The 26,530-nt window shown below is 37.1% G+C and overlaps 1 protein-coding gene across 1 annotated transcript in view; it reads left to right on the top strand.

Moving 5' to 3' along the window:
- Positions 1-26,530, top strand: part of LOC144308958 (uncharacterized) — a 159,040-nt gene that overhangs the window by 67,376 nt on the left and 65,134 nt on the right. Inside the window, exon 4 of the mRNA XM_077889906.1 lies at positions 3,640-3,705. Within this exon, the coding sequence (XP_077746032.1) occupies positions 3,640-3,705 (66 nt within the window). The remainder of the gene's footprint in view (positions 1-3,639; positions 3,706-26,530) is intronic.

Here is a 26,530-nt window from a genome sequence, read left to right on the forward strand (position 1 = left end):
CTCATTTCCAGGTTCAGAGATTTTGGTGTAACTCTTCAACAGTCTCTCATTTATACCTGATAACTTCATCCTTCACTGTGCATCAATCTTGGAAATCTCTTTTAATTTGATTCAAATTTTATTGTATATGACAGATACTTCTCCAAGATCAGTTTCAAGGGAAATGTGTGTGGGGGATGGGGTTCATTGCCTTATTTTGGATGGAATTTTCTTCTTATTTTTAGTTTATTTTATTCATTTCTATGGGTTTCTGAGAAAGGAACTGTGCAAATATGCACTCATATGGTACAGTCTACAGTAATTTGATAGTACATTTGACCTCCCAAGAAATATATGGTCATTTCTACTTAAAGTTTTAGTCATGCAAATGAATAGTATAAGTTAAAACTTTCACCTGAGGGTTGCATAGATGGCTCAGTCAGTTAAGCGTCTGCCTTTGGCTTAGATCATGATCCCAGGTCCAGGGATCAAGCCCCACATCCGGCTTCCTGCTCATTGGGCTCCCTGCTCCTCAGGGAGCCTGCTTTTCCATGCTCTCTGCTACTCCTCCTGCTTGTGCTCTCTCAGATAAATAAATAAAATCTAAAAAGAAATTTAAAAACTTTCACCTGAGACTAATGAGATCAATGCTACTTGTCTTAAGGGTGAAGTATAATTTTGAGTAAGGTTCCCATAAAATACAGTAGAAGCCCTTTATAAAATTGATGTCAAGGGACAGAGCTCAGATCCACCTTTTTAATTTGGTTGGGACATAATTAGGTCTATATAATCTGTCATATACATAATCACATAATTTCCAATTAAATATAATGGAAAACAATCTTATTTTGTTAACATTTTTGCTTTGTAGTCTAGTAAATTCTTAAGTCCTCTTTTATAAAAACTCAAATGGAAAGAGGAAGGAAATTACACTTTTTAGCTAAATGATTCTCTTCTACCTAAAATAATGAGTTTATAATGAGAAATTAAAAAATTAAATCTAAGAGTAGGACTTGATTAAATAGAACTATAATTTGTTGTAGCATTTCATTGGTAGTTTTAGTATGACATCCCAGGCAGGAAAAAATATCCCATTTTTAAAATACATTACCTTTAGGGACACCTGGGTGGCTCAGTTGGCTAAGCCTCTGACTCTTGATTTCTTCTCAGGTCATGATCTCAGGATTGTGAGATTAAGTCCTGTATCCAGCTCCACGCTGGGCATGGAGACTGCTTAAGATTCTGTCTCTCCTTCTTCCTCTATCCCTCCTCCATCTCTTTCTCTCTCTCTCTCTCTCTCTCTCTCTCTCTCTCTCTCTCTCAAAAAAAAATAAATGGAATGATAAAATCTTTCTACAGGAGAAAAATGAGTTACTAGAAAGTTCATGAACAATAAAAAATGTGCTCCACCATTCTTTCACTAAATTGGCTACAAATAATGTTTTGGAGCAGTGACAAAAATAAACAGATAAATAATCAAGGCGATTACTATAAACAAAAAATGTGGGGGATTTTAATTATATTTCATTATATCTTTCACTGCTGTCTTACATTTCTTGGCATGAGATTATTGTCTGGGCCAAATACAAGGCCAAGGAGAGTCTGTCCCCATGACAACATTTCTAAGTATGACCTAAAAGTTGAAAGGCTGTGATATAAATAATAAATGGTGGCAGAGAAATAATCAGGCAGCTAAGGAAATATCTTTTGGGTGTAACTGGCAGTCTTTGCTTTAGAAAAGCATACTTGGAGTAGAGTAGCTATATTTGGGGTAGAATAAGGAAAATGCTTACAAAAATCCTAGATAACTTATAGCACACCCAGAAAAAAAAAAAAAAAAAAACCTTTGCTGAAAAAGTATTCTGATGTTTACCTGGTCTGGCCCTCTAACAGCTCCTTATTCACAATTAAAAGATTCAAATACGATTGACCCAGTCTAGATATAAATCTATAATTATGAAGGTATTTTGTAATTTAAGACTTGATAGATATAGCAAAAAGATTGTTGAAAATTATCAAACCTTTTGAATTACATGAGGTTTCTGTATATTTCTTCATATAATAAATTTCAACATAAACAGTCAACTGTAACAGATGTATGGGGCTAGAAGGGAGAGGTTTTGGTACAATATTTTAGTTCCTCCTTGGATATGAGTGAAAATTATTTGCCAGGGTTGCTAGGGAATTTTGTGTTTTCTGGTCTGGTGTAGATTCCTGGAACATAACATACAGTTTCTTGCTTTTGAACCATAGCTCATGCTGTCACCTCTTTCTGGAATTGTCTCAACAACCGCCTCCCCAAACCAACACATACACATTTACTTGGATAATTATTTCTCATTTAGTAAGACTTTCTCTTCTGTGTTGTATAAGTAATTGTACATATCTGTGCATACTTAAAATTGTAGCTATCTATTCAAGTATCTTATCCATCCTTGTAATTTCAGTGCCTAGAAATAATAGTGTTCAACAGAATGCACTCACTCTATTTGTAGAAAATTTCCAACATGGTACAAGAATGTTTGCCTATTTGGTTATTTCATTTTATGGTAGGATATTTTGTCTCAAATAACTAATCATAACGCTACCAAATAAAGTCTATTTCTTGCCATTTGAAAGCCACAAAAAAGATACATGACTTTTAAATCCAGTGAAGGTAATACCTAAAGGTCCAGAATGAGATAGCCTGTATGAGTACTTTCAAATTTGGAATCCTTTTCTTAAAAGTTAGGGATTTTATTTTGTTTAATTTTAGAATGACTGTATAGGAAGAGGAATAAATAATCTAGAAGCTAAGTCTGAGTTCTGTAGCTAGAGTATATTGTTGACTTCATCCACATCTGACTCTTGAATGGCTGAAACCAGGATTAGAGAAATTCCAAAGTAATTCAAAAAAACTTATTCTCATTATCATTAAGGATCAAGCTAACTTTCATGAATCATGCCTTTAAAAGTCTCTCAAAAATAATTTTTAAAATATCGCAAGGACTCATATATATTTGCTACATGATGATAGACAACAAAAATAGCTGCTATATAAGACTTGCAAATATTCTACTTACTACTCTGCTTTTTAGCCTCTTAGATTACTTTTTTGTTTCTTTTCTTTTTCAGCAATATTTAATTTTTTTTGGCATTGTGAAAATGCTTAGTGCTTCATCAGGATGTCTTTGAGAAAAAATGAATGTATCATCACTGGTGCTCAATAATTTGTAAAACTTTAAACAAAAGTCACTAAAATTTAAGACAGCATATAAGAACATTGCTTTTATCTGTATTTTAGGCAAAAGAGCTCTCAGTTCACGTTTTGGGAATGTTCTATATCAAATTTAGGCTTTTTCTTTCTACATTTACATAAAGCTCCTATATTCCCTGTGAAAATAGTAATGGTAATTTGAATCCAAATAGTCAATCACTGTCAACATTTATGTCATTACCTGCCAAAAATACTTGTGAAAAACTTATATACTTCATTTTAAGCATAGAAGGAAGGATGTGAGACAAATTTACAATAGAAAAAAATTATTGAAGTTTTGTGTATTAATTACCTATGCTTCATAACAAATTACTCTTAAAATTGATGCCTCAAGACAATATTATTTATTATCTCATAATTTCTATGGGTCAGGAATCTGGTAATAGCTGGGCTTTCTATCTCAGGGTCTCTGAAAAGGCTGCAATCAAGGTGTTGGCAGGGGCTGTATTTGTCTTAAGGCTCAACTGGAGGTGAGTACATGTTTTCAAGCTTACTCAAGTAGTTGTTGATAGGATACAGTTCTTTTTTTCTTCCTTATACTTCCTTTTATTTTTATTTTTTAAATTTTATTTTAATTCTAGTATAGTTAATAAACAGTCTTAAATTAATTTCAGGTGTATGTACAATATAGTGATTCAAGAATTCTGTATATTGTGCAGTGCTCATCAAGGAAGTGTACTCTTTTTTTAAGATTTTATTTATTTATTCATGAGAGACAGAGAGAGAGAGGCAGAGGGAGAAACAGGCAGAGGGAGAAGCAGGCTCCACGCAGGGAGCCCAACGTGGGACTCCATTCCAGGTCTCCAGGGTCACACCCTGGACTGAAGGCGGCGCTGAACCGCTGAGCCACCTGGGCTGCCCAAGAAAGCGTACTCTTAATCTGCTTTACCTATTTCATCTATCCCCACCACCACCTACTTCCCCTCTGGTAACCATCTATTTGTTCTCTATAGTTAAGAGTCTGTTTTTAGGTTTGTCTCTGTTTTCCTGTTTGTTTCTTTCGTTTCTTCCTATGTTTGTTCATTTCTACATGAGTGAAATCATATATCATATATTTGTCCTTCTGATTGATGATGTTGCAAATGATAAGATTTCATTCTTTTCTATGGCTGAGTAATATTCATATATATATATTCCATATATATATGTGTGTATATATATATTCCAGTTCTTCTTTATGCATTTATCTATGCATGGATACTTGAGCTTCTTCCATAATGGACTCTTGTAAATAATGCTGCAATAAACATAGAAGTGCATATATGTTTTTGAATTAGCGTTTTCATATTTTTTGAGTAAATGCCTAGTAGTAGATTTACTGGATCCTATGGTAATTCTATCTTTAATTTTTTGGAGAATCTCCATGTTTTCCACAATGGCTGCACTAATTTGCATTCCCACCAATAGTGTAAAAGGGTTCCTTTTTCTCCACATTCTTGCCAACACTTGTTGATCCCTGTGTTTTTTATTTCAGCCATGCTGACAGATGTGAGATGATCGTTCATTGTGTTTTTGATTTGCATTTCCCTGATGACTAGTGATGATGAGCATCTTTTCATGTATCTGTTGGTCATCTGTATATATACTTTGGAGAAATGTCTGTTCTTCTTCTGACTTTAATTGGATTATTTGTTTTTGGGGTATTGAATTGTATAAGTTCTTTATGTATTTTGGATGGTAACCCATTATTGGATATGTCATTTGAATATCTTCTCCCATTCAGTAGGCTGTCTTTTTGTTTTGTTGACATTTTGTTTTGTTCCTTTGTTGCGCAGAAACTTCCTATTTTGATATAGTCTCAGTAGGTGTTTGTTTGTTTGTTTATTTATTTGATTTTGTTTTCCCTGTCTTAGGATGCATATCTAGAAAAATGTTATGGCCAGTGTCAGGAAAATTACTGCCGCTGCTCTCTTGTGGAATTTTTATGGTTTTAGGTCTCACATTTAGGTCTTTAATGCATTTGAATTTATTTTTGTATATGATGTGAGGTAGTGGTCCATTTTCATTCTTTTTCATATAGCTGTCCAGTTTTGACAACACCATTTGTTGAAGAGATTATCTTTATTCCATTACATATTCTTTACTGCTTTGTCTAAGATTATTTGACCTTAAGTGGTAGGTTTATTTTTGGGCTTTCTATTCTGTTCTGTTGATTATATGTCCATTTTTGTGCCACTACTATGCTGTTTTGATTACTACGGCTTTGTAGTATAACTTGAAAGCTGGAATTCTGATATCTCCACCCTTGTCTTTCTTTTTCAAGGTAGCTTTGGCTATGTGAGGTCTTTTGTGGTTCCATACAAATTTTAGGATAACTTGTTCCAGTTCTGTGAAAAATGCTGCTGGTATTTTGATAGGGATTGCATTAAATCTCTACATTGCTTTGGGTAGTATGGACATTTCCACAATATTTGTTCCTCCAATCCTTGATTATGGACTGTCTTCCCATTTGTGTCATCTTCAATTTCTTTCACCAGTGTTTTATTTTTTATTTTTAAAAAAATATTTTATTTATTTATTCATGAAAGACACAGAGAAAGAGAGAGGCAGACACAGGCAGAGGGAGAAGCAGGCTCCATGCAGAAAGCCCAACATGGGACTCGATCCTGGGACCCCAGGATCACGCCCTGGCGGAAGGCAGACGCTCAATCGCTGAGCCACCCAGGCGTCCCTCATCAGTGTTTTTAGTTTTCAGAGTATCATATTGATTGATTTGCAAATATTGAACCACCTTTACATCCCAGGAATAAATCCTACTTGATGTTAGTGAATGATTTTCATTGTATTATTGAATTCTGTTTCCTAATATTTTGTTGAAAATTTTCACATCTATATTTATCAGAGACATTGACCTGTAAGTTTCCTTTTTTGTTGTGTCTTTATCTAGTCTTGGTATCAGGTTAATGCTGGTCTTGTAGAATGAATTTGGAAGTTTTCCTTCCTCTTCTATTTTTTTTAAATAGTTTGAGAAGAATCGGTATTAATTCTGCTTTAAATGTTTGGTAGAATTCATCTGCTTGTTAGGAGTTTTTTGATGACTGATTCCATTTCATTGCTGGTAATTGGTCTGTTCAAATTTTCTATGTCTTTCTGATTCAGTTTTGGGAGTTTATGTTTCTTACATTTATCCATTTCCTTTAGGTTGTCCAATTTGTTGGCATATGACTTTTTATAATATTCTCTTACAATCCTTTGTATTTCTGTGGTATCAGTTGTTATTTCTCCTCTTTCATTTGTGATTTTGCTTGTTTGAGTCTCTGTCTCTCTTTTTCTTTTTTGATAGTCTGGGTAATGATTTATCAATTTTGTTGATCTTTTCAATGAAGCAGCTCCTGGCTTCATTGATCTTTTATTTTTTATTTTATTAGTTTCTATTTTGTTTATTTTTGCTCTAAACTTCCTTTTACTGGTTTGGGATTTTATTTGTTCTTTTTTCTAGTTCATTTAGTATAAGGTTAGGTTGTTTCTTTGAGATTTTTCTTGCTTTTGAAGTAGGCCTGTATTGCTATAAACATATGCAATAGGACAGCTTTTGCTGCATCCCAAAGATTTTGGACCGTTGTATTTTCATTTTCATTTGTTTTCATGTGTTTTTTGATTGTCCCTTTGATTTCTTGGGTGATTTATTCATTGTTTAATAGCATGTTATTTAACCTTGATTTATTTGTTTTTTCCAGATTTTTTTCTCATAATTGATTTCTAGTTTCACAGCATTGTCATCAGAGAGGATGCATGACTTCTATCTTCTTTAATCTGTTAAAACTTGTTCTGTGGCCTAACAAGTGATCCATTTTGGAGAACATTCCATGTGCACTTGGAAAGAATGTGTATTTTGCTGTTCCAGGATGGAATGTTCTGAATATATGTTAGTGCCATCTGGTCCAGTGTGTCATTCAAGGCCGCTGTTTCCTTGTTCATTTTCTGTTTGGATCTATCCGTTGATTTAAGTGTGATGTTAAAGTCACTTATTAATACTGTATTGCTATTGATTATTTCCTTTATGTTTGTTAATAGCTGCTTTATGTATTTGGGTGCTCCCATGTTGGGTGCATAAATAAATTGTTATATCTTCTTGTTGGATTGTTCCGTCTATTATTGTATAGTGTCCTTCTTTGTCTCTTGTTATAATCTTTGTTTAAAATATATTTTTTTGGATATAAGTATTGCTACCCCAGCTTTCATTTCACTTCTTTTGCATGATAAATGGTTCTCCATCCCTTCACTTGGAATCCTCAGTGTCTTCACATCTGAAATGAGTCTCTCATAGACAGCACATAGTTGAGTCTTGTAGTTTTATTCATTCTGTTATCCAGTGTCTTTTGATTAGAGCATTTAGTCCATTTACATTCAAAGTAATTATTGATAAGTATATGTTTATTGTCATTTTTAGTGGGTGTTTTTATAGTATTCTCTCTTCCTTTCTTCCCTTGCTATCTTCTCTCATGATTAGTTGGCTTTCTTTATTGATATACTTAGTTTCCTTTCTCTTTAGTTTTTGCCTATCTATTACTGATTTCTTATTTGTGGTTACTGTTTGGTTTGTATATAACATCTGCATATAGCAATCTATATGAAGTTGATGGTTGCTTAAGTTTGAAGCCATTATTTACTCCTCCTTCCCCCGTGTTTTAGGTAAATGGTATTATTATACTTTACATTATTTTATTATTATTATTTCTTAAATTATAGTTGATGCCTCTTTTTTAACCACAACTTAAAACAACAAAACAATAAGACACTGTGTCCTTAGCTTGGAGTAAGGGAGTTCCTGGTCTGTTCAGAGAGGGTCATGTCATCCGTAGTATGAAAACCCAAGGTTCAGCAATGTGGAATATTTTCTTCTTCATAAGGTGGATAAACATTATCTATGACAGTAGGTGACGTCACAGATACACTTGTGAGGTGTGAGAAGTCAGAGGGGCACAAAGGGCCTATGCTGATAGTGAGTGAGCACTGAGTTCCAAAGAACCTCCATGTGATCTCAGTAGAGTTACTCTGATATCCCGATGTTGACTACATAAATAAATGTTGATGCAAAACAAACAAGTTCTTTGAAAGTTCCTGTTTGTCGCTTGCCTTTGGGCTCCTCCTGGTCTTTCCATACCCAAGCTTCCCTGCCTAGATAGGGCCAGGATGAGGAAGACAGTGGAAATGGGGAGCCAAGAGAACTGAGTTGAAAGTGGTACTTCTGGAACTGCAGAAAGGGGCTCAAAAACTTTTGGTTTTGCTATGGAGATTTAGGCAGACCAAAAGCATAAAGAAGTAGGGAGGAAAGCACCTGAACATGTATATAAGTGAAGGGGTACAGGATGTGACATTCCAAAATGTGCCACTTTGGCATAAAGATTATTTCAAGTTAAAAGCAATAAAAAAAAAAGCAATAAAAACCCAACAGATGCAGGAAAAACTCTCAGTTTCCCCCATAACTGTGTAAATTTACTTTGGGAAGGCCTTTACATCCATTTATTTTGTGACTCCCTTGACAGGTTTTTACAGATATACTTATGTTTACTGCTTTTGTGCTTCTACCCTTACTTTTGGTCTTTCCACTCAAAGGTTCTCCTTTAAGTTTCTTACAGAGTTGGTTTGGTGGTGATGAATTCCTTCAAATTTTGTTTGTCTGGGAAACTAGCCTTCTATTCTGAATGATAGCCTTGCTAGATAAAATTTTCTTGGCTGCTGATTTTTCCCCCTGGCACTCTGAATATATCATATCACTCTTCTGGCTTGTAAAGTTTCTGCTGAAAAATCAGCTGATAACCTTATGGGGTTTCCTTTGTGTGTAACTGTTTTCTTTTCTCTTGCTTCTTTTAAAATTCTCTTTTATTATTCCTTCTTTTATTTGCCATTTTAATTACTATGTGTAATTAAGTGTGTAAGTCTACTATGTGTAGACTTCCTTAGGTTGATTTTGTTAGGTGTTCTCTGTGCCTCCTGTATCTGGATTTCTGTTTTCTTCCCTAGATTAGGGAAGTTATCAGCTATTATTTCTTCAAATAATTTTTCTGCCCCCTTTTCTTTTTCTTCTCCTTCTTGAGTCCCTATAATGCAAATGTTATTTCACTTGATGGTGTCATTGAGTTTCCTGAGTCAGTTGTCATTTGGCATATTTTTTTCTCTCACCCGATTGGCTTGATTACTTTCTACTGCTCTGTCCTCCAGGTTTCTGGTCTATTCTTCTACTTCCTCTAGTCTATTTATTTCAACTTGTATATTTATTTTTTTTAATTATTTATTTGAGAGAGTGGAGGAGGGGCAGTAGGAGAGGGGTAGAGAATCCTATCTGAGCATGAAGCCCAATATGGGCCTCAATTCTAGGACCCTGAGGTCATGACCTGAACTGATATCAAGAGCTGGCCATTTAATTGACGTGAGCCACCCAGGCACCCCTCCATTTAGTGTATTTTTAATTTCATTTATTGTGTTTATCTCTCATTGATTATTTTTTATCTCTTTGTTAAAATTATCACTGAAGTCCTCTACATTTTTCCATGAGTATTTTAAAGATCATTACTTTAAATTCTCTATCAGGCATGTTACTTATCTCCGTTTGGCTTAGGTATCTTTCTGTGATTTTTCTCCTCTTTCATTTGAGACATAATTCACTGTCTCCTCATTTTGTCTAATTCTCTGTGTCTTTTTCTGTGTGTTAGAAGAGTCATCTATATCTCTTGCTCTTGAAAGTAGTGGCCTCATGGAGAAGAGATCCTGTAGTGCCCTGCAGTAGTACAATGTCTCCCTTCACTGGAGCTTGGCACTTCAAAGGTATTTTTACATGTGTTGTATATGCCATGCTGTTGTGGCTGAGCCACTTTTTTCTTCTGTTCAATGATCTGCAGTGGCTCTCTTTGCCTGTTGTGGGCAGTGTTTAGTCTTTGTGTTGTTAGTGGATCAGTCTGGGGTTGCCTTGGGCTACAGTTGAGTCAGATCAGGCATGTGCAAGATGCAATAGCTTTCATTGGTAGGCAGAGTCTGTCGTCAGACTAGCTATCTGCTCCCAGCCCATTGATGGGGCTGCAGTCTGACTGGTATGCGTGATTATCTTTCCCGCTCTCCAGGGAAAAAATCTATTTGGAGTGGTTCTGTCAACTCTTGGGGGCTTATTGCACACTGCCAGGCTTGTGGTACTGCCAGGCTTGTGGTACCCCTTTCCTATTATTGAAATCAATAATAGGAGGCTTAACCAACTGACCCACCCAGGCATCCCACACTAATTTTTAAAATTCCAGGTTTTATGTCTCATTGGTTGTAAGAATTCATGAAATTCAGCTTCCTGGTTTTCACACTGCCAGGCTTGTGGTACCCCTTTGGCTCTAGTCAAGAGGAGGATGATTCAAAAGGTGCATGATTCAAAAGATGCATGGGGGTGAGATACACAGTGTTTATAAGGTCTGTGTGCAGGTCCTCTGCAGGGGGCGGGGGGACCTTCATCACCAAGCCTGAGGCAGGCCTGGCTAGAGGGGGCAGATCCACTAAAGCACCCAGGTGGGGAGTGTAGTTGCTGCACTGTTTCCTGTAGGTGGCTGTGTGTTTATGGTGGGGAGCAGGGGAGGGAAATAGCGCCTGCCAATTCCTTTGTTCCTGGACCAGTCCCACAATGATCTCTGTCCCTCCAGAACATGTTCTGAGATAAATAAACTCTCACTCCCATATTCCCCAGCTGTTTTTCAAACTGCTGCTTCTATGCTCTTTCTCTGTAGACTGTTGTCTTGTCTGTGTAAGAGTGGGGACTCAGTTTCCTCTCACCCTCTGAGTGCTCCCAGAACAAAGCCCACTAATTTTTTAAAAAGATTTATTTACATTGAGAGAGAGAGAGAGCAAAAGGAAGGGCAGAGGGAAAGGGAGAAAATCTCAAGCAGACTCCCTGCTGAGTGTGGAGTCCAACACGGGGCTAATTTCACAATCCTGAGATCATGACCTGAGGTGAAATCAATAATAGGAGGCTTAACCAACTGACCCACCCAGGCATCCCACACTAATTTTTAAAATTCCAGGTTTTATGTCTCATTGGTTGTAAGAATTCATGAAATTCAGCTTCCTGGTTTTCAAAGCCAACTGTTATGAGGATTCATCTTCCCTATGCAGGCTCCCCAATGTGTTTCTCTCCCCTCTCTATATTAGGGTGTCCTTCCCTCCTGCAGACAGTCCCACAGGTCTGTTTGGCTCGTGACGTTATCTCCATCCTTCCTACACTCTTAAATGTGTCTTCTTCTCTACATTTAGTTGGGGAGTTTGTTCTGCCAGTATTAAGGTCATTTTCTTGGTTATTTACACTGATGTGAGTATTATCTAGTTGTACCTGTGGGATGAGGTTAGGGTCCTCCTGTCATTTTCCCATCAATCTTGGATTTGGTTTCTTGCCATTGGACTAAAGACTTAGTTCCTCACTGGCAGTTGGCCAGGGGCCTCCCTTAGTTCCTGTCATATGAGCTTCTCAATAGAGTATTTCACAATATGGCAGCAATCTTCTCTGAAAACAAGCAAGAGAATGAGAAAGGGAAAGCTAGATGGAAGCCAGAACCTTTATGAAACCTGATCTGAAAAGTGACATACTGTTGCTTTTGTTATATTCTATTCATTAGAAGTGAGTCACTAGGTCCAGCCCACTCTCAAGGGGGAAAGGATTACACAAGAGTGTGGAGGAGGCAGGGATAATTTGGGATCATCTTAGAAGTTTGCCTACCACATTACTTTTATGGAAAGGCCTTTTTACCTAGGCTAGCTGGTTTGGAGTAGAATGTCAACTAGTTCTCATTTGTATTTATTAGTTTTAAAGACAGAATTACAGTTAGCATATAGCATTTCAGGAGAGGGATAATTTCAGACAAAAAAGTACTATCAACATCTTTTTAAATTAAAATATAGGTTAAGTAAAACATGACAAGTATCTGAGACTATTAGGAATTGAGAAGGGGGATCAACTCAATAAGTTAGGGTAATCTTACTCCTGCCTTTCTCATAGTCATATAACATTTTCTTCTTCAAATTTTACATGGAAAATAAGAAAAAGCCAATGTAGAGAAGGTATGAGATTAGTGACAGCTGCCAATTGGGACAAATGAATGGGGGGGGATAGAACTCTCATTGAAAGACTCAGAATTGGCAGTATAGGGGCTGAAGGAGAGACATCAAATCACAATCTTAGTTTTAATATCTTGTTAAAAGACTTCCCAGAAATGATACAAACTGGTAATAATAAATACACAGCCCTTATTTCAAGAATAAAATCTGTTAGAAAGACAACAAAACAAAACAAAAATCTTTTGCTCTTACAGCTTGGTGTAAAAGAGATCTCAAAGTGTAATTTTATATCCTTATTGAGTTTTCCTCTATTAGGGCTTTTGGAGAGTAATTCAAACTATATTCTAATTTTTAAGGTTATACCTGTGGGATTGCAATTAGGAATCTCTTCTAAAGCATGAGCTGCAGAGGTATGGCTAATAGGAAAATGCTGTATTATAGCTCCTATAATTGACTGAGAAATTTTTCCATATAAGGACTCAAATAAGAGCCCTGGAAATTAGGTAGCAGCACTAGTCCAAAAGGATCCATATGATAATACTGTTTTTACTGCTCCAAACCCTTAGTGCCATTTAACTTTCTGGTTTTAGAGTTAAAGGGATGGTAGTAGATGCTGCCTCACTCAGATCCTGTATACTGAACTAATGCATCCATTTGCTAGCTGCTGTGAATGTCAACTGCTAAAGGCTCACAGCTACACCCTTCTCTGGCAATAACTGACCTTGAGAGAGGGGAACTGCCTTGCCTGGGAGAGTAGCACCCCTTCCTGTGGGGCATAGGACAGTCTTCAGGCAATAACTAACAGAAACTGAGGTACCAAAGCCTGGCCATCATGTCTTAATATGAAATTAAGGTTTGGAACTCTCTAGGGGATCAAGCTGAAGTTAGTCTCCAGCTGACACCACATCTTCCCTTTGCTTTTCCTCTGCTCTATCTTTACACCTTTATCCTTTTACAAGATTCTTCTGAGAGCAATCTCTCAATAAATCACTTACACAAGAATTTCTATCTCAGGAGCTGCTTTTAGGAACCTAATCTAAGACATGGGTCAACTGCAAATCATATGGGAGAGTGGGCAGTTCTTTATAACATTAGAGAGGAAGAACCTACTTTCCTTTTTGATCTAGGACACTATTTTTCTTTCTTTTTGTTTTAAAAGATTTTATTTATTTATTCATGAGAGACACAGAGAGAGAGAGAGGCAGAGACATAAGCAGAAGGAGAAGCAGGCTCCTCGAGGGGAGCCCAATGTGGGACTCAATCCCCGGACTCCGGGACCATGCCCTGAGCTGAAGGCAGAAGCTCAACCACTGAGCCACCTAGGCATTCCTAGGACACTATTTTTCATTGGAAATATCCTCTCTTGTTTAACTTCCTTCTCCCAGCTAAAGTTACAGTATTGAAAAATAGGTAAAATGGTTAAGCTGTTAATACTATAGCCTTCCTGCCTTCCTGTGAACCAGCCTCCTTTCCTCTCTGCTTCCTTTCTCTTTTTATTCTTTTCTTCATTTCCTCCCATTTCTGATTTCTTCCAGAAAGATTTAATGTAAATTAAAACATGGGTAAATCCATCTGTGGGATTATAACTGAACACCTCTAAGTCAGAATCCTTCCCAGGCAGAATAATAGGGCAGTGCCTTGGGGCCTCATAGCTGTCCCCCATCATCCTCACCTTCCAGGTGGCCGGATCCAAGAGCCCCTCCTCCTGGGAAATGGGTTTAGCCAGAAAGGGGGCTGCCCCCTTACCAGTCACACAAAGCATGTTCATGGGGAACCGTGTGCAAAACCATTTGCCAACAACTTGCTTCTGGGTCGGGTTTTGTATGTAGTAGAGCAACTCCCTTGCTACAATCTATTGAAAGTCAGTCCTTGATACGAGGGTTTGTAAAAAGAGAACTGCATAATGGATAAAAATGGCATATAGTAACAAGTGTACCCGAAATGCCCTTCTCATGATGCTTTCTAGGCCAATAACCCTCATACTGGCAAATACTGAATTCTCATTCTACATGAGACAAAGAAATGGCCGAGCCTCCTTACTGACATTCTTAGTTCAAGATTGAAAAACATTTAGCAGAAAAAATATAGAACTATCAATTCCATATATCTCCCAAATTCTCTACCCTTAGTTCATGTACACCAGATAAAACCCACATTTTTAGAAAGAAAAGCAAAGGGTAGGTCATCACTGAGAATTTTTTGCTCTGGAGGCCAGAGACTTTGCACTGTGGACTGTTGAGATCCTGGATCCTTAATAACTTTAAATCGGTGCCTTTTAAATTAATGATTTAACAGTTGTTGACCTCCTACAAAATACAGGAGATATTCTACAAAACTCATATTTTCATTACCTATGGATTTTTTAGTTTTTGTAAAAAAGATAGTTACTCCTCATCTTGGTACATTTCTTGCTTGCCACCCTTCATACTTTTTCCCACCATACATGCTTTTTTCCCAGCATAATTTCCTGTGTTTTGCCAGGGTGCCCTAGTAAAAGCAACCATGGCTAAAACCATGGCTCACTTTATGTTACACCTATAGTAGAAAACTACTCAAAACCAAGCACACCAAATAAACCTTTCCATGAGAATCAAACAAGATTGTTTAGGTGAGTTTAAAATAGCTGTAATCAATTGACAAGTGCTCTGTATCTGTAATGATATATCAAAGTCCTGTATGGGAAAAAGTTTTTAAGAGCAAGGACTGAATCCGATATGTCTTTCATGGTTCTCAATGGTGCACCACTAAAAACTGCTTATAGAGAGCCCCAAAGGCTTACTCAAGAGCTAAAGGCATTCACATTGGTGCCCTCGAATGACAGGAGAAAATAAGAAAATAATAATAATTAGCAAATCTCCCAATTGCCATCTTCACCTCTTCTTTCTAAACAGCAGCTATATTATTTTATTTGCCCTCTCTCTTTTGGACCAGAAGTTCCCCATATTGTCAAATAAGGATGAGTTTTTCATTCTGCATCTCATCCTGAAAAATCAGAAAGGCCATCATTTTCAAATGAGAAAGTTTACATTTTAAAAAATATGCAAAGCAGAATATGGTGATATGGATACATCCAAACAAAATTACCAGTGCTTTCCTAAGGCAAAATTGAAATATAGGCACAGTTCACATCTGTATTCCTTCTTTCTTCCTTTCTATGCCTCTCTTTTACCAGTGCTTTCCCTTGTCTGACAGAGTCTCCCCATTAAATTATACTGTTCTAACTTGTAGCCCTTGGACTTGGCCTCATACATTGTTTGCCCTTTTCTTGTCGGAATTAGTTGTTCTGTGTCCTATGTCAGTAACTGTAACAATTTAACACATTAACACATGAATTTGAGTTTATGGACTAAAGACAATTGATGATTTTTATGTTTCAACCTTTTAAATTTATGTTAACAGGCATTCCATGGAAGATAACTTTTTTTTTTAAGATAACGTTTCTTAACTCAAAGGGAGAATTAGTGCAATTTCAAGCCCTTTATTAGGTTGGTGGGAACAATGGTTGGGAGAAACACGACAAGATCTTGCCTGCTTTGTTTATTATTATTTTTTTATTGGAGTTCAATTTGCCAACATATAGCATAACACCCAGTGCTCATCCCATCAGGTGCCCCCCTCAGTGCCCGTCACCCAGTCACCCCCACCCCTCGCCCACCTCCCTTTCCACCACCCCTTGTTCATTTCCTAGAGTTAGGAGTCTCTCATGTGCTGTCTCCCTCTCTGATATTTCCCACTCATTTTCTCTCCTTTCCCCTATATTCCCTTTCACTATTTTTTATATTCCCCAAATGAATGAGACCATATAATGTTTGTCCTTCTCTGATTCACTTATTTCACTCAGCATAATACCCTCCAGTTCCATCTACGTCGAAGCAAATGGTGGGTATTTGCCGTTTCTAATGGCTGAGTAATATTCCATTGTATACAGAGACCACATCTTCTTTATCCATTCATCTTTCGATGGACACTGAGGCTCCTTCCACAGTTTGGCTATTGTCCTTCCACAGTGGACATTGCTGCTATAAACATCGGGGTGCAGGTGTCCCGGCGTTTCACTGCATCTGTATCTTTGGGGTAAATCCCCAGCAGTGCAATTGCTGGGTCGTAGGGCAGATCTATTTTTAACTCTTTGAGGAACCTCCACACTGTTTTTCAGAGTGGCTGTACCAGTTCACATTCCCACCAACAGTGCAAGAAGGTTCCCCTTTCTCCACATCCTCTCCAACATTTGTTGTTTCCTGTCTTGTTAATTTTCCCCATTCTCACTGGTGTGAGGCCTGCTTTGTTTAGATATCAAGCTAGCCCTGTACAAATGGCCATTATTTTGGTAAACACAAGAGAAGTATATTGAAGTTCTATTAAGTGCACACTATAGCACATTTCCCATTGAAAATAAATAACTTTTTGTTAAAAGAACCTTTCCTACATCATGTCCTCCTTTTTATGAATTATTTTTTCCAAGGGGAATAAAAGAAAAATCTCTTGTACCTGCCTTCAGTTTCATAACCAGAGGATCCATTTTTGTTACACTCAATCAGCTCTAATCACTACTTTGAAAACCTGAGATTTGCTAACCCAGGTATGTAGCTCATTCTGCTGGCTCAATGAGTAGCAAATCTATTAGTTCTACCATGTGTAGTGTTTAATGCTGTGTTGGTTGCTGCATGCAACTAATTCTTTTCCTTTTTGGCAGGAACTGGCTGATTGCTATTTCATCAAAGGAATGTGGTGGCAGCTTCAAGCTTAAAATATTTTGACATAATACAATAGTGACTCTTTTCACTTGATTCCAAGGCTGTCTGTTCCTTAGAAATAAATTTACTCAGGGCTATGGTTTTGGGGGTTCAACTGAGCAGGGATTAAGTAAATTATTAATGGTTTTTATATATTACTGGCAAAATGCATCTATTAAATGCATGAAAATTTTACACTTGAATCAGTAGAGAATTGTCAATGAACATAAAGCATTGACAAATAGACATTTCATTTGTCATCCTAATATAGCTAATACTTCTGCCTTGACTCGGCACTGAACAAGACAGAATCTGCCGCACATTTTGAGACTGTAAAACTTCCCATCTTCTGTATCTTATTACTTTTATCAAATTCCTGTGCTGATTCAATATTTATAAAATATCACAAAAAGAATTTGATGTATAAGCCATGAAAATGATGTAATGAACACAAAGCATCTTCTCCCAAAGAGATCTTGAATAAATGGTAGTTATTATTATTATTATTGTTGTTATTATTATTACCATTATTATTCTGAGAAGAAATTTCAGCTTCATTAATAGCAGGATTAATACTTCATTAGTACTAGGATTAATAAGCAATCCAACTTCATATAAATAGCTATTTGTATATTTGGTAGCTAGAGACTATGTCAGGTCAGACTCCATCTATGCTGGCATTTTCCTAAAGATTTAAAAAATATCCTTTAGAAAAAAAATATCCTTTTGGGACAAACAGTATTGGTATGGAAACAATGTAGGAAAACGAAGTGAACATTTAATAAATATAGTTGTTAAATGCATTTTTAAATAAATTAAGTTTTTAAATGAATGAATGAATGAACAATTAAATAAATGAGCAAGGCATGTATATAAAACTGTTCTGTGTACCAGGTAACATAACATAACATTCTTTTGGAAGTGGCAGAAGGCCTTAACCATCTTGTAATCTAACTTCTAATATTATAGATAAGGAAATAGAGGTAAAATAATTTGTGTGATTGTAATGTTAGTTTTTGATGGCCCAAAACTTATGATTGTGCCTCTTGCCATATGAAATCAGGTGGGCTTTCTCCAGTATACTTTAGGCCCTGAGAGCTGCATAGAGCATTACAAAGAACATGAACTTGAGAGGCAGAGAGTCCTGTTGTTTGAGCTTAGTTTTGCATTTTTCAACTTTTTGTTTTGGGGCAAGTCATTTAACCTCAATCTTAATTTCTTATCAATGATAGAACATCTGCCTCACAGGGCTATGGTAAATGATATAACTTGTGTGAAGTACCCAGCAAAGAGTAAACATGACTTGATAATTTCCTTCTCCGCCTTTGATGTAGCACATTGTAAAAGCATTATGAGTTTTTTTGTATAATTTTTTATTGGAGCTTGATTTGCCAACATAGAGCATAATACCCAGTGCTCATCCTGTCAAGTGCCCCCCTCAGTGCCTGTCATCCAGTCACCTCATCCTCCCACGCACCTCCCCTTCCACTACCCTTTGTTCATTTCCCAGAGTTAGGAGTCTCACAAAACTAAAAGATAACCTACAGAATGGGAGAAGATATTTGCAAATGACATATCAGATAATGGGCTAGTATCCAAGATCTATAAAGAACTTATTAAACTTAACAGTAAAGAAACAAACAATTCAATCATGAAATGGGCAAAAGACATGAACAGAAATTTCACCAAAGAAGACACAGACATGGCCAACAAGCACATGAGAAAATTCTCCACATCACTTGCCATCAGGAAAATACAAATCAAAACCACAATGAGATACCACCTCACACCAGTGAGAATGCGAAAAATTAACAACACAGGAAACAACAAATGTTGGTGAGGATGTGGAGAAAGGGGAACCCTCTTGCACTGCTGGTGGGAATGGGAACTGGTGCAGCCACTCTGGAAAACTGTGTGGAGGTTCCTCCAAGAGTTAAAAATAGAGCTACCCTGTGATCCAGCAATTGCACTGCTGGGGATTTACCCCAAAGATACAGATGCAGTGAAATGGCAGGACACCTGCACCCCGATGTTTCTAGCAGCAATGTCCACAATAGCCAAACTGTGGAAGGAGCCTCGGTGTCCATCAAAAGATGAATGGATATCAGAAAGGGTGAAAGCATTATGTTAACACAGGGTGTCAGTCAGTTCACTGAGCCTACATAATTTATTTTTAATTCAAAACTAATAGCAGAGCTGATCTTGACATATCATTTGAAGATGGGTAAGACTCTTATTTCCCTATGATAGGAAATCTCATTTCACTTTTTTCCCTAAGAAAACACAGGTAATGAATTGGTTATAGTATATATTGTTATGGATAACTTGAATTGTCTTTTTTACTTGAATTCTTCCCTTTTAAACTGCATGAGAGCTGGTAAAATTACCTCTCATTTGAATTAGATATGGAAATTTCCTGAGAATTTTTTTGTACTCCAATCATACCTTAGTCACACCATTGGCCTCAAACTGTTTATCTCTTTTGGCCCCATTCTTCTGTTTGCTAATATTCTGTAGGAGAATCTGTCATTGGGTACTGAGGGGGCTAAAGGCAAATAGCACTGTTTTCTGCATCCTAGAATGACTGACAATCTCTTAGAAAAGAGATGTTGCATCTGGAGCAGAGATCATAGATACAAGCCGAGGAAATTAAAAACAAGATAAAAGACCCAGATCATCAATCATCTTTGCCAGTATTTTTTCTGGGAAAATGGATATTCAGGCATTTCTCCAAGTTAGGAAATAAGATGAAGAATATCAGTGTGACTTTTTGCTCATTTTATTTTCCTCATCTAAAAGCAAATGAAATGCCTTGATGGCAGAATGATTACACAAGAATTAAAGTGATTAACATGGGATATGTATTCTTCTTATTAATATTATTATTAATACACACAAGAGGAGCTAAGATGGTGGTATAGTAGGAGGACCCTAGGCTTGCCTTGTCTCTTAAACACAGCTAGATATCATTCTGAATACCCAAGAAATCTACCTGAGGACTGACAGAACAAACTTCACAATTAATGGGAGAGAAGAGGCCACGTTGAGGAAGGTAGGAAGTGGGGAGACATGTTTGGGGGAGAAATGGATTGTGGGTGCTGTGGAGGGGAGGGGGCCCTGTTTGCAGAGAAAGGTGAGAGAAAATAGAGCACACAGGGATACACACAAGGAGAATACTTCCCCAAAGCCATTGTCTGGGATAATGAGAGGGGCTGATTTTTGTGAGTTTTTGCAACCAGCAGGTCTCAAAGACTGGAGATTTAGAGGTCTGTGGGGTTAGCTGGGATAGAGCCCTAAGGGCACTGCCCTACTTTTGGAGAGAAGGCAGGCAAGCATCTATGGGGCAAATAGCACAACCTGAGGATTGCATAAGGCACAGAAAGAGAGACTGTTCATTTTTCCTGCATCTGTGAGAGGTAGCATTCGTAGAGACACCTCTCCAGGGACGAAGCAGCTGCTGGGCACTATTTCCCTCCCCTGCTCTTCAGCATAAATGCAGAGACACCTTTGGAGGGTGGCTAAACCAGATACTGGCTGTTTAGCCTCCTTTGCTCTAAATCCCTTGCCCCTGCACTCTGGTATGGTTACCCTTCTAGGTCAAACCTGCATCAGTCCCAGCATGGAGAGAACATCCCCGAGACCAGTGCAGGTCCCTGCCATACCAGGTCCCTAAAGTTTAGAGTTTTTAAATGTCAGAAGGCTTGGCTGGGATAGAGCCCAAAGTGTACTCTGCTGTGCCAGGCAGGTCAGCAACCCAGAGGCAGATAGTGTGAAAATAGCGATCTGAAAAACACCTGGGACACATGAGGGGAAATTATTCATTCTTCTGGGAGTGCTTCCCTGAGAGTAGAAAACACAAAGTCCCCTGTCTGGGGACAAAGGAGCTGGCTGGCACATTTTCCTCCCCTGTCCCTCAGTATTAACAAACTTCAGCAAATAGCACAGCACCAATACTGGCTGCATACTCTGCTTACAACAAGTCCCACCTTCCTGCACTCTGTTAGTACTCCTTTTCTTCAGCAAGTATGCTTAAAGACCAGCACAGTAGGCCACGTCCCCAGAAGGGCAGCAGAAACCCTCATGTGCACCACATTTACTGACCATAGGGTTCTGCAAGTCTTCAGTTCTAGTGGAAGTAGCATCAGGTCTCATTTAACAAGTAGACAAGAGCACACCTGGTTAAAACTTGCCACACTCTAGCTTAGGTCCAAACACTGCCCATTGCAGGCAAGGAGAGCTTCTGCAGAGGACTGACCTGAGGGATAAAGCAGCCAAAGGACAGCAGCAGAATGCATGCAGTACATACCAAAGACTCCCTGAAGTGCCTGGCTGTGGACACCATATGACTTCTTTCTCAAAAAGCCATTAGTCTCAGAGGCAGGAAGTATAACAGGTTTTCCTAACACAGAGAAGCAGACAGATACCTAGACAAAATGCCAAGACGGAGGAATTTATCCCAAAAGAAAAAACAAGAAAAAGGGATGGCCAGAGATTGATTGAAATAGATATAAGTAACATGTCTTAAGGAGAATTTAAAACAACAATATAAGCATACTCTTCTGGGCTTGAAAAGGGCATGGGGGATGCCTGGGTGGCTCAGTGGTTGAGTGCCTGCCTTCGGCCCAGGGCGTGATCTTAGAGTCCCGGGATTGAGTCCCACATCAGGCTCCCTGCATGGAGCCTGTTTCTCTCTCTCTGCCTATGTACCTGCCTCTCTCTCTGTGTCTCTCATGAATAAATAAATACAATCTTTAAAAAAGAGAAAAGAAAAGAAAAGGGCATTGAAGACATCAGGGAAACCCTAACCACAGAGATAAAAGAGTTGAAAAACAATTCAGAAATGAAAAAAAATGCAACAACTGAGATTCAAAACTATCTGGATGTCATGACCACAAGGTCAAGCAGAATCAACACTGAGCACAGAGCCTGATTGGGCGGCTTAATCTCACCACCCTGAGATAGGACCTGAGCAGAAACTAAGAGTCAGATGCTAAACCAACTGCACCAACCAGTCACAGATTGGGAGATTTTTTTATAAAGATTTTATTGCCACCCAGGTGTCCCAAGATTGAGAGATTTTTGATTACTGATTCAATTCTTTCCTGATTACTGGTCTGTTCAAGTTTTCTATTTCTTTCTGTTTGTTGATTCTGCTTGAGATTCTCTCTCCCTCTCCCTCTGCCCCTCCTGCTCCTGTGTGCATGCTCTCTCTCTTCCTCCCTTTCTAAAATAAATAAATCTTTTTAAAAAATCTCCCAACAAACAAAAGTTCAGCGCCAGATGGCTTCACAGGGGAATTCTACCAAACATTTTAAAAAGAGTTAATACCTATTCTTCTCAAACTATTCCAAAAAATAGAAATGGAAGTTAAACTTCCAAACTCATTCTACAAAGCCAGCATTGTTGATTCCAACACCAAAGACTCCACTAAAAAAGAGAACTGCAGGCCAATATCCCTGATGAATATGGATGCAAAAATTCTCAACAAAATACTAACAAATTGAATCCAACAGTACATTAAAAGGATCATTCACCACCATCAAGTGGGATTTATTCCTGAGTTACAAGAGTGATTCAACATTCACAAATCAATCAATATGATATACTACTTTAATAAAAGAAAGGATAAGAACCACATGATCCTTTCAATAGATGCAAAAGAAGCATTTGACAAAGTTCAACATCCATTCATGATAAAAACTCTCAACAAAGTAGGTTTAGAGGGAACATATCTCAACATAATAGAGGGCATCTATGAAAAACCCACAGTTAATATCATCCTCAATGAGGAAAAATTGAGAGCTTTTCTTCTCTGGTCAGGACAAGACAGGGATGCCCACTCTTACTACTGATATTTAATGTAGTAATGGAAGTCCTAGCCTCAGTAATCGGACAACAAAAAGAAATAAAAGGCATCCAAATTGGCAAGGAAGAAATAAAAATGTCACTATTTGCAGATGACATGATATTCCCACAGAAAACTCAAAAGACTCCACCAAAAAACCATTAGAACAGATACACAAATTCAGTAAAGTCCTAGGATACAAAATTAATGTACAGAAATCTGTAGCATTTCTATACATCAATAATAAAGCAACAGAAGGAGATATAAAGGATTCAATCTCGTTTATAATTATACCTAAAACCTTAATATACCTAGGAATAAACTTAAACAGAGAGGTAAAAGATTTGTACTCTGGAAACAACACTGATGAAAGAAATTAAAGATAACACAAAGAAGTGGAAAAATGTTCCATTCTCATGGACTATAAGAACAAATATTGTTAAAATGTCTATACCACCCAAAGCAATCTACACTTTTAATAGAATTCCTATCAAAATACCACCAGCATTTTTTACAGAGCTAGAGCAAACAATCCTAAAACTTTTATGGAACTACAAAAGACCCTGAATAGCCAAAATCACCTTGAAAAAGAAAAGCAAAGCTGGAGGCATCAGAATTCTGGACTTCAGGTTATATTACAAAGCTGTAATGATCAAGAGAGTATTGTACTGGCACAAAAACAGACACATAGATCAATGGAAGAGAATAGAAAACCAAGAAGCAAACCCACAACTGTATGGTCAGTTAATCTTCAACAAAGCAGGAAAGAATATCTGTTGGAAAAAAAATCTCTTCAACAAATGGCGTTGGAAAACTGGACAGCAGCATGTCAAAGAATGAAACTGGACCACTTTTTTACACCAAACACAAAAATAAATTCAAAATGGATTAAATACCTAAATGTGAGACCCAAAACCATAAAAACTATAGAGGATAACACAGGCAGTAACCTCTTTGACATTGGCCATAGCAACTTCTTATTAGATATGTCGTCTGAGGCAATGGTAACAAAAGCAAAAATAAACTATTGGGACTTCATCAAAACAAAAAGCTTCTGCACAGAGAGAAACAATCAACAGCTCTAAAAGGCTACCTATAGAATGGGAGAAGATATTTGCAAATGACATATCTAGTAAAGGGTTAGTATCCAAAATATATAAAAATTTATAAAGCTCAATATCCAAAAAAAATAACAGATAACTCAGTTAAAAATGGGCAGGAAACATTTATAAACATTTTTCCAAAGAAGACCTACAGAGAGCTAACAGACACATGAAAAGATGCTCAACATCTCTCATCATTAGGGAAATACAAATTAAAACTATAATGAGATAGCACCTCATACAGTCAGAATGGCTAAAATTAACAACACAGGAAGCAACAGGTGTTGGCAAAGATGCAGAGAAAGGGGAACCCTCTTACACTGTTATTGGGAATGCAAACTGGTGCAGCCACTCTGGAAAACAGCATGGAGGTTCCTCACAACATTAAAAATAGAACTACCCTATGACCCAGCAATTGCACTACTAGGTATTTACCCAAAGGTTAAAAAAAATACAGATTCAAAGGGGCATGTGCACCCCAATATTTATAGCAGCATTATCAATAATAGCCAAATTATGCAAAGAGCCAAATGTTCATCGACTGATGAATGGATAAAGATGTGGTATGAATATATACAATGGGATATCACTCAGCCATCAAAAAGAATGAAATCTTGCCATTTACAATGACATGGATGGAGCTAGAGAGTATTATCCTAAGCAACATAAGTCAGTCAGAGAAAGACAAATACTCTATGACTTCACTCATGTGAAATTTAAGCTGCAAAACAGATGAACATAGGGAAAAAAATCAAGAGAGTCAAACCAGGAAACAGACTCTTAACTATAGAGAACAAACAGGGTTGCTGGAGGGGAAGTTGGTAGGGAGATGGGCTAAATATGTGATGAGGATTAAGGAGGGCACTTGTGATGAGCACTGGGTGTTGTATGGAAGTGATGAGTCATTAATTCTACACCTGAAACTAATATCACACTGTATGTTAACTGGAATTTAAATAAAAACTTGAGAATAATACACACTAGGGATTTCTGTATTATTATTAATTATATAACAGTACTGGGGACTAGGGAAACATAGTCTTAGAGAGTTAAATAATTTAATAAAGATCATACATGGAGTGGATTGAGTACTCAAACTCGGATCTGCTCTTAATCCTACTTAATATTGCCTTAATATTAATCAGATTACTCATGTGGTTTTAAAACCACAGTGAAAAAAGAGAAGTATAGTTCAAAAACTAATAGAGTTGCCATGCTAGGTATTACCCACTGGAAGAGGCTGATCACTGAAAATCAATGTACCAAATACCATTTACTTTAAGGCCTAATTTGTCAAGTGAGCATTTCACCAAATGACCAGTTTTCCAAATTTAGCAATTTACCAAAAAATATTTGTTTTCAAAGACTAAGAATATACATTAAATGAATACACTTATGAACGTATCCTTTATTAATATATTTGAGAATATAATTGTCATTTTATTCATATTTATCTTCCTTATAAATATGTTGCTAAAAATAGGTTCATAGAATACTATACTATTCAATGACCTTTAGCTTTTGGCCAACAATACGTTACTTAAAATGCTGCTAAGAAGAATATAGGTATTGACTATATTAATTAGATAAATTCAACACTATTACTTAAAATATGCTTTTGATAACGACAAATTTAGAGAATTTGGGCAGGTGGTCATGCAGACTTTCATGTGAATACAAATCATCAAAAGTGGTCATGGAACCTTAGTGTACATCATTTGGGGATCTTGTTAAAGCAAATTCTGAGTCTGTAGGTCTGGGAGGGGCCTGACAGTCTGCATTTCTAACAAACTCCCAAATGTTGCCTGTGCTGCTTGTTTCAGACCCAATTATGAGTAGCATAGAATTATAGGGAGTTAGCTTTCAGTGATTCCAAATGGGGTGAGCTGAAGTAGAATTGCATACATCACAACTATTTCACTCCCTCAATTGGAATGACCTTTGTTTTAGACATCCTGTATCAAGATTTTACTTAGCTATTAACATGACTAATCTTTAAACTGATACAGATTTGGGTAATGAGACAAAAGCAAAAAAACGCTTTTATTATTATATCAGTAATCTAAATAGTTTGAGGAAAGCCACGATACTATTTGTTGTCCTCTCTAACCCTGCCTAAACTCTCAGCATAAAATAAGTCCATGAAAGTTTTAGCAGTTAGAAATATGCATACTTAGAGTTATAGCATAATAATGGAACTTTAGCACCTCACTAACATTTTGAAGTACCTGTTTTTATTGCATTTAATTAGTCTATGTCAGATTTTTTTAAAAATGTGAAAAGAAATATAATCTTGATAAAATGAGTTATTATCAATAGTCAGGAATAAACTGTGTATTATCTACAGGTGTGAAGAATGTTTTTTATGCCGACAGAATTGTTTTTTTGCTTTGAGAAAATTATCTTTCAAATAATTGATCTTAAATATCCACTTAAATATGATTGGTAATAGAGTTGTATTGTAGGTTTTGTTTAGTGCAACAGGTCTCAACACTGGCTGTATCTTGGAATTACTGGGGAACTTTTAAAAAATCCCAGTACCCAAGCCATTCCCCCAGATTAGCTAAATTTGAATCATTGGTATAAAAATTTA

The sequence above is a fragment of the Canis aureus genome, chromosome X, assembly GCF_053574225.1.
Source record: "Canis aureus isolate CA01 chromosome X, VMU_Caureus_v.1.0, whole genome shotgun sequence".
NCBI lineage: Eukaryota > Metazoa > Chordata > Mammalia > Carnivora > Canidae > Canis > Canis aureus.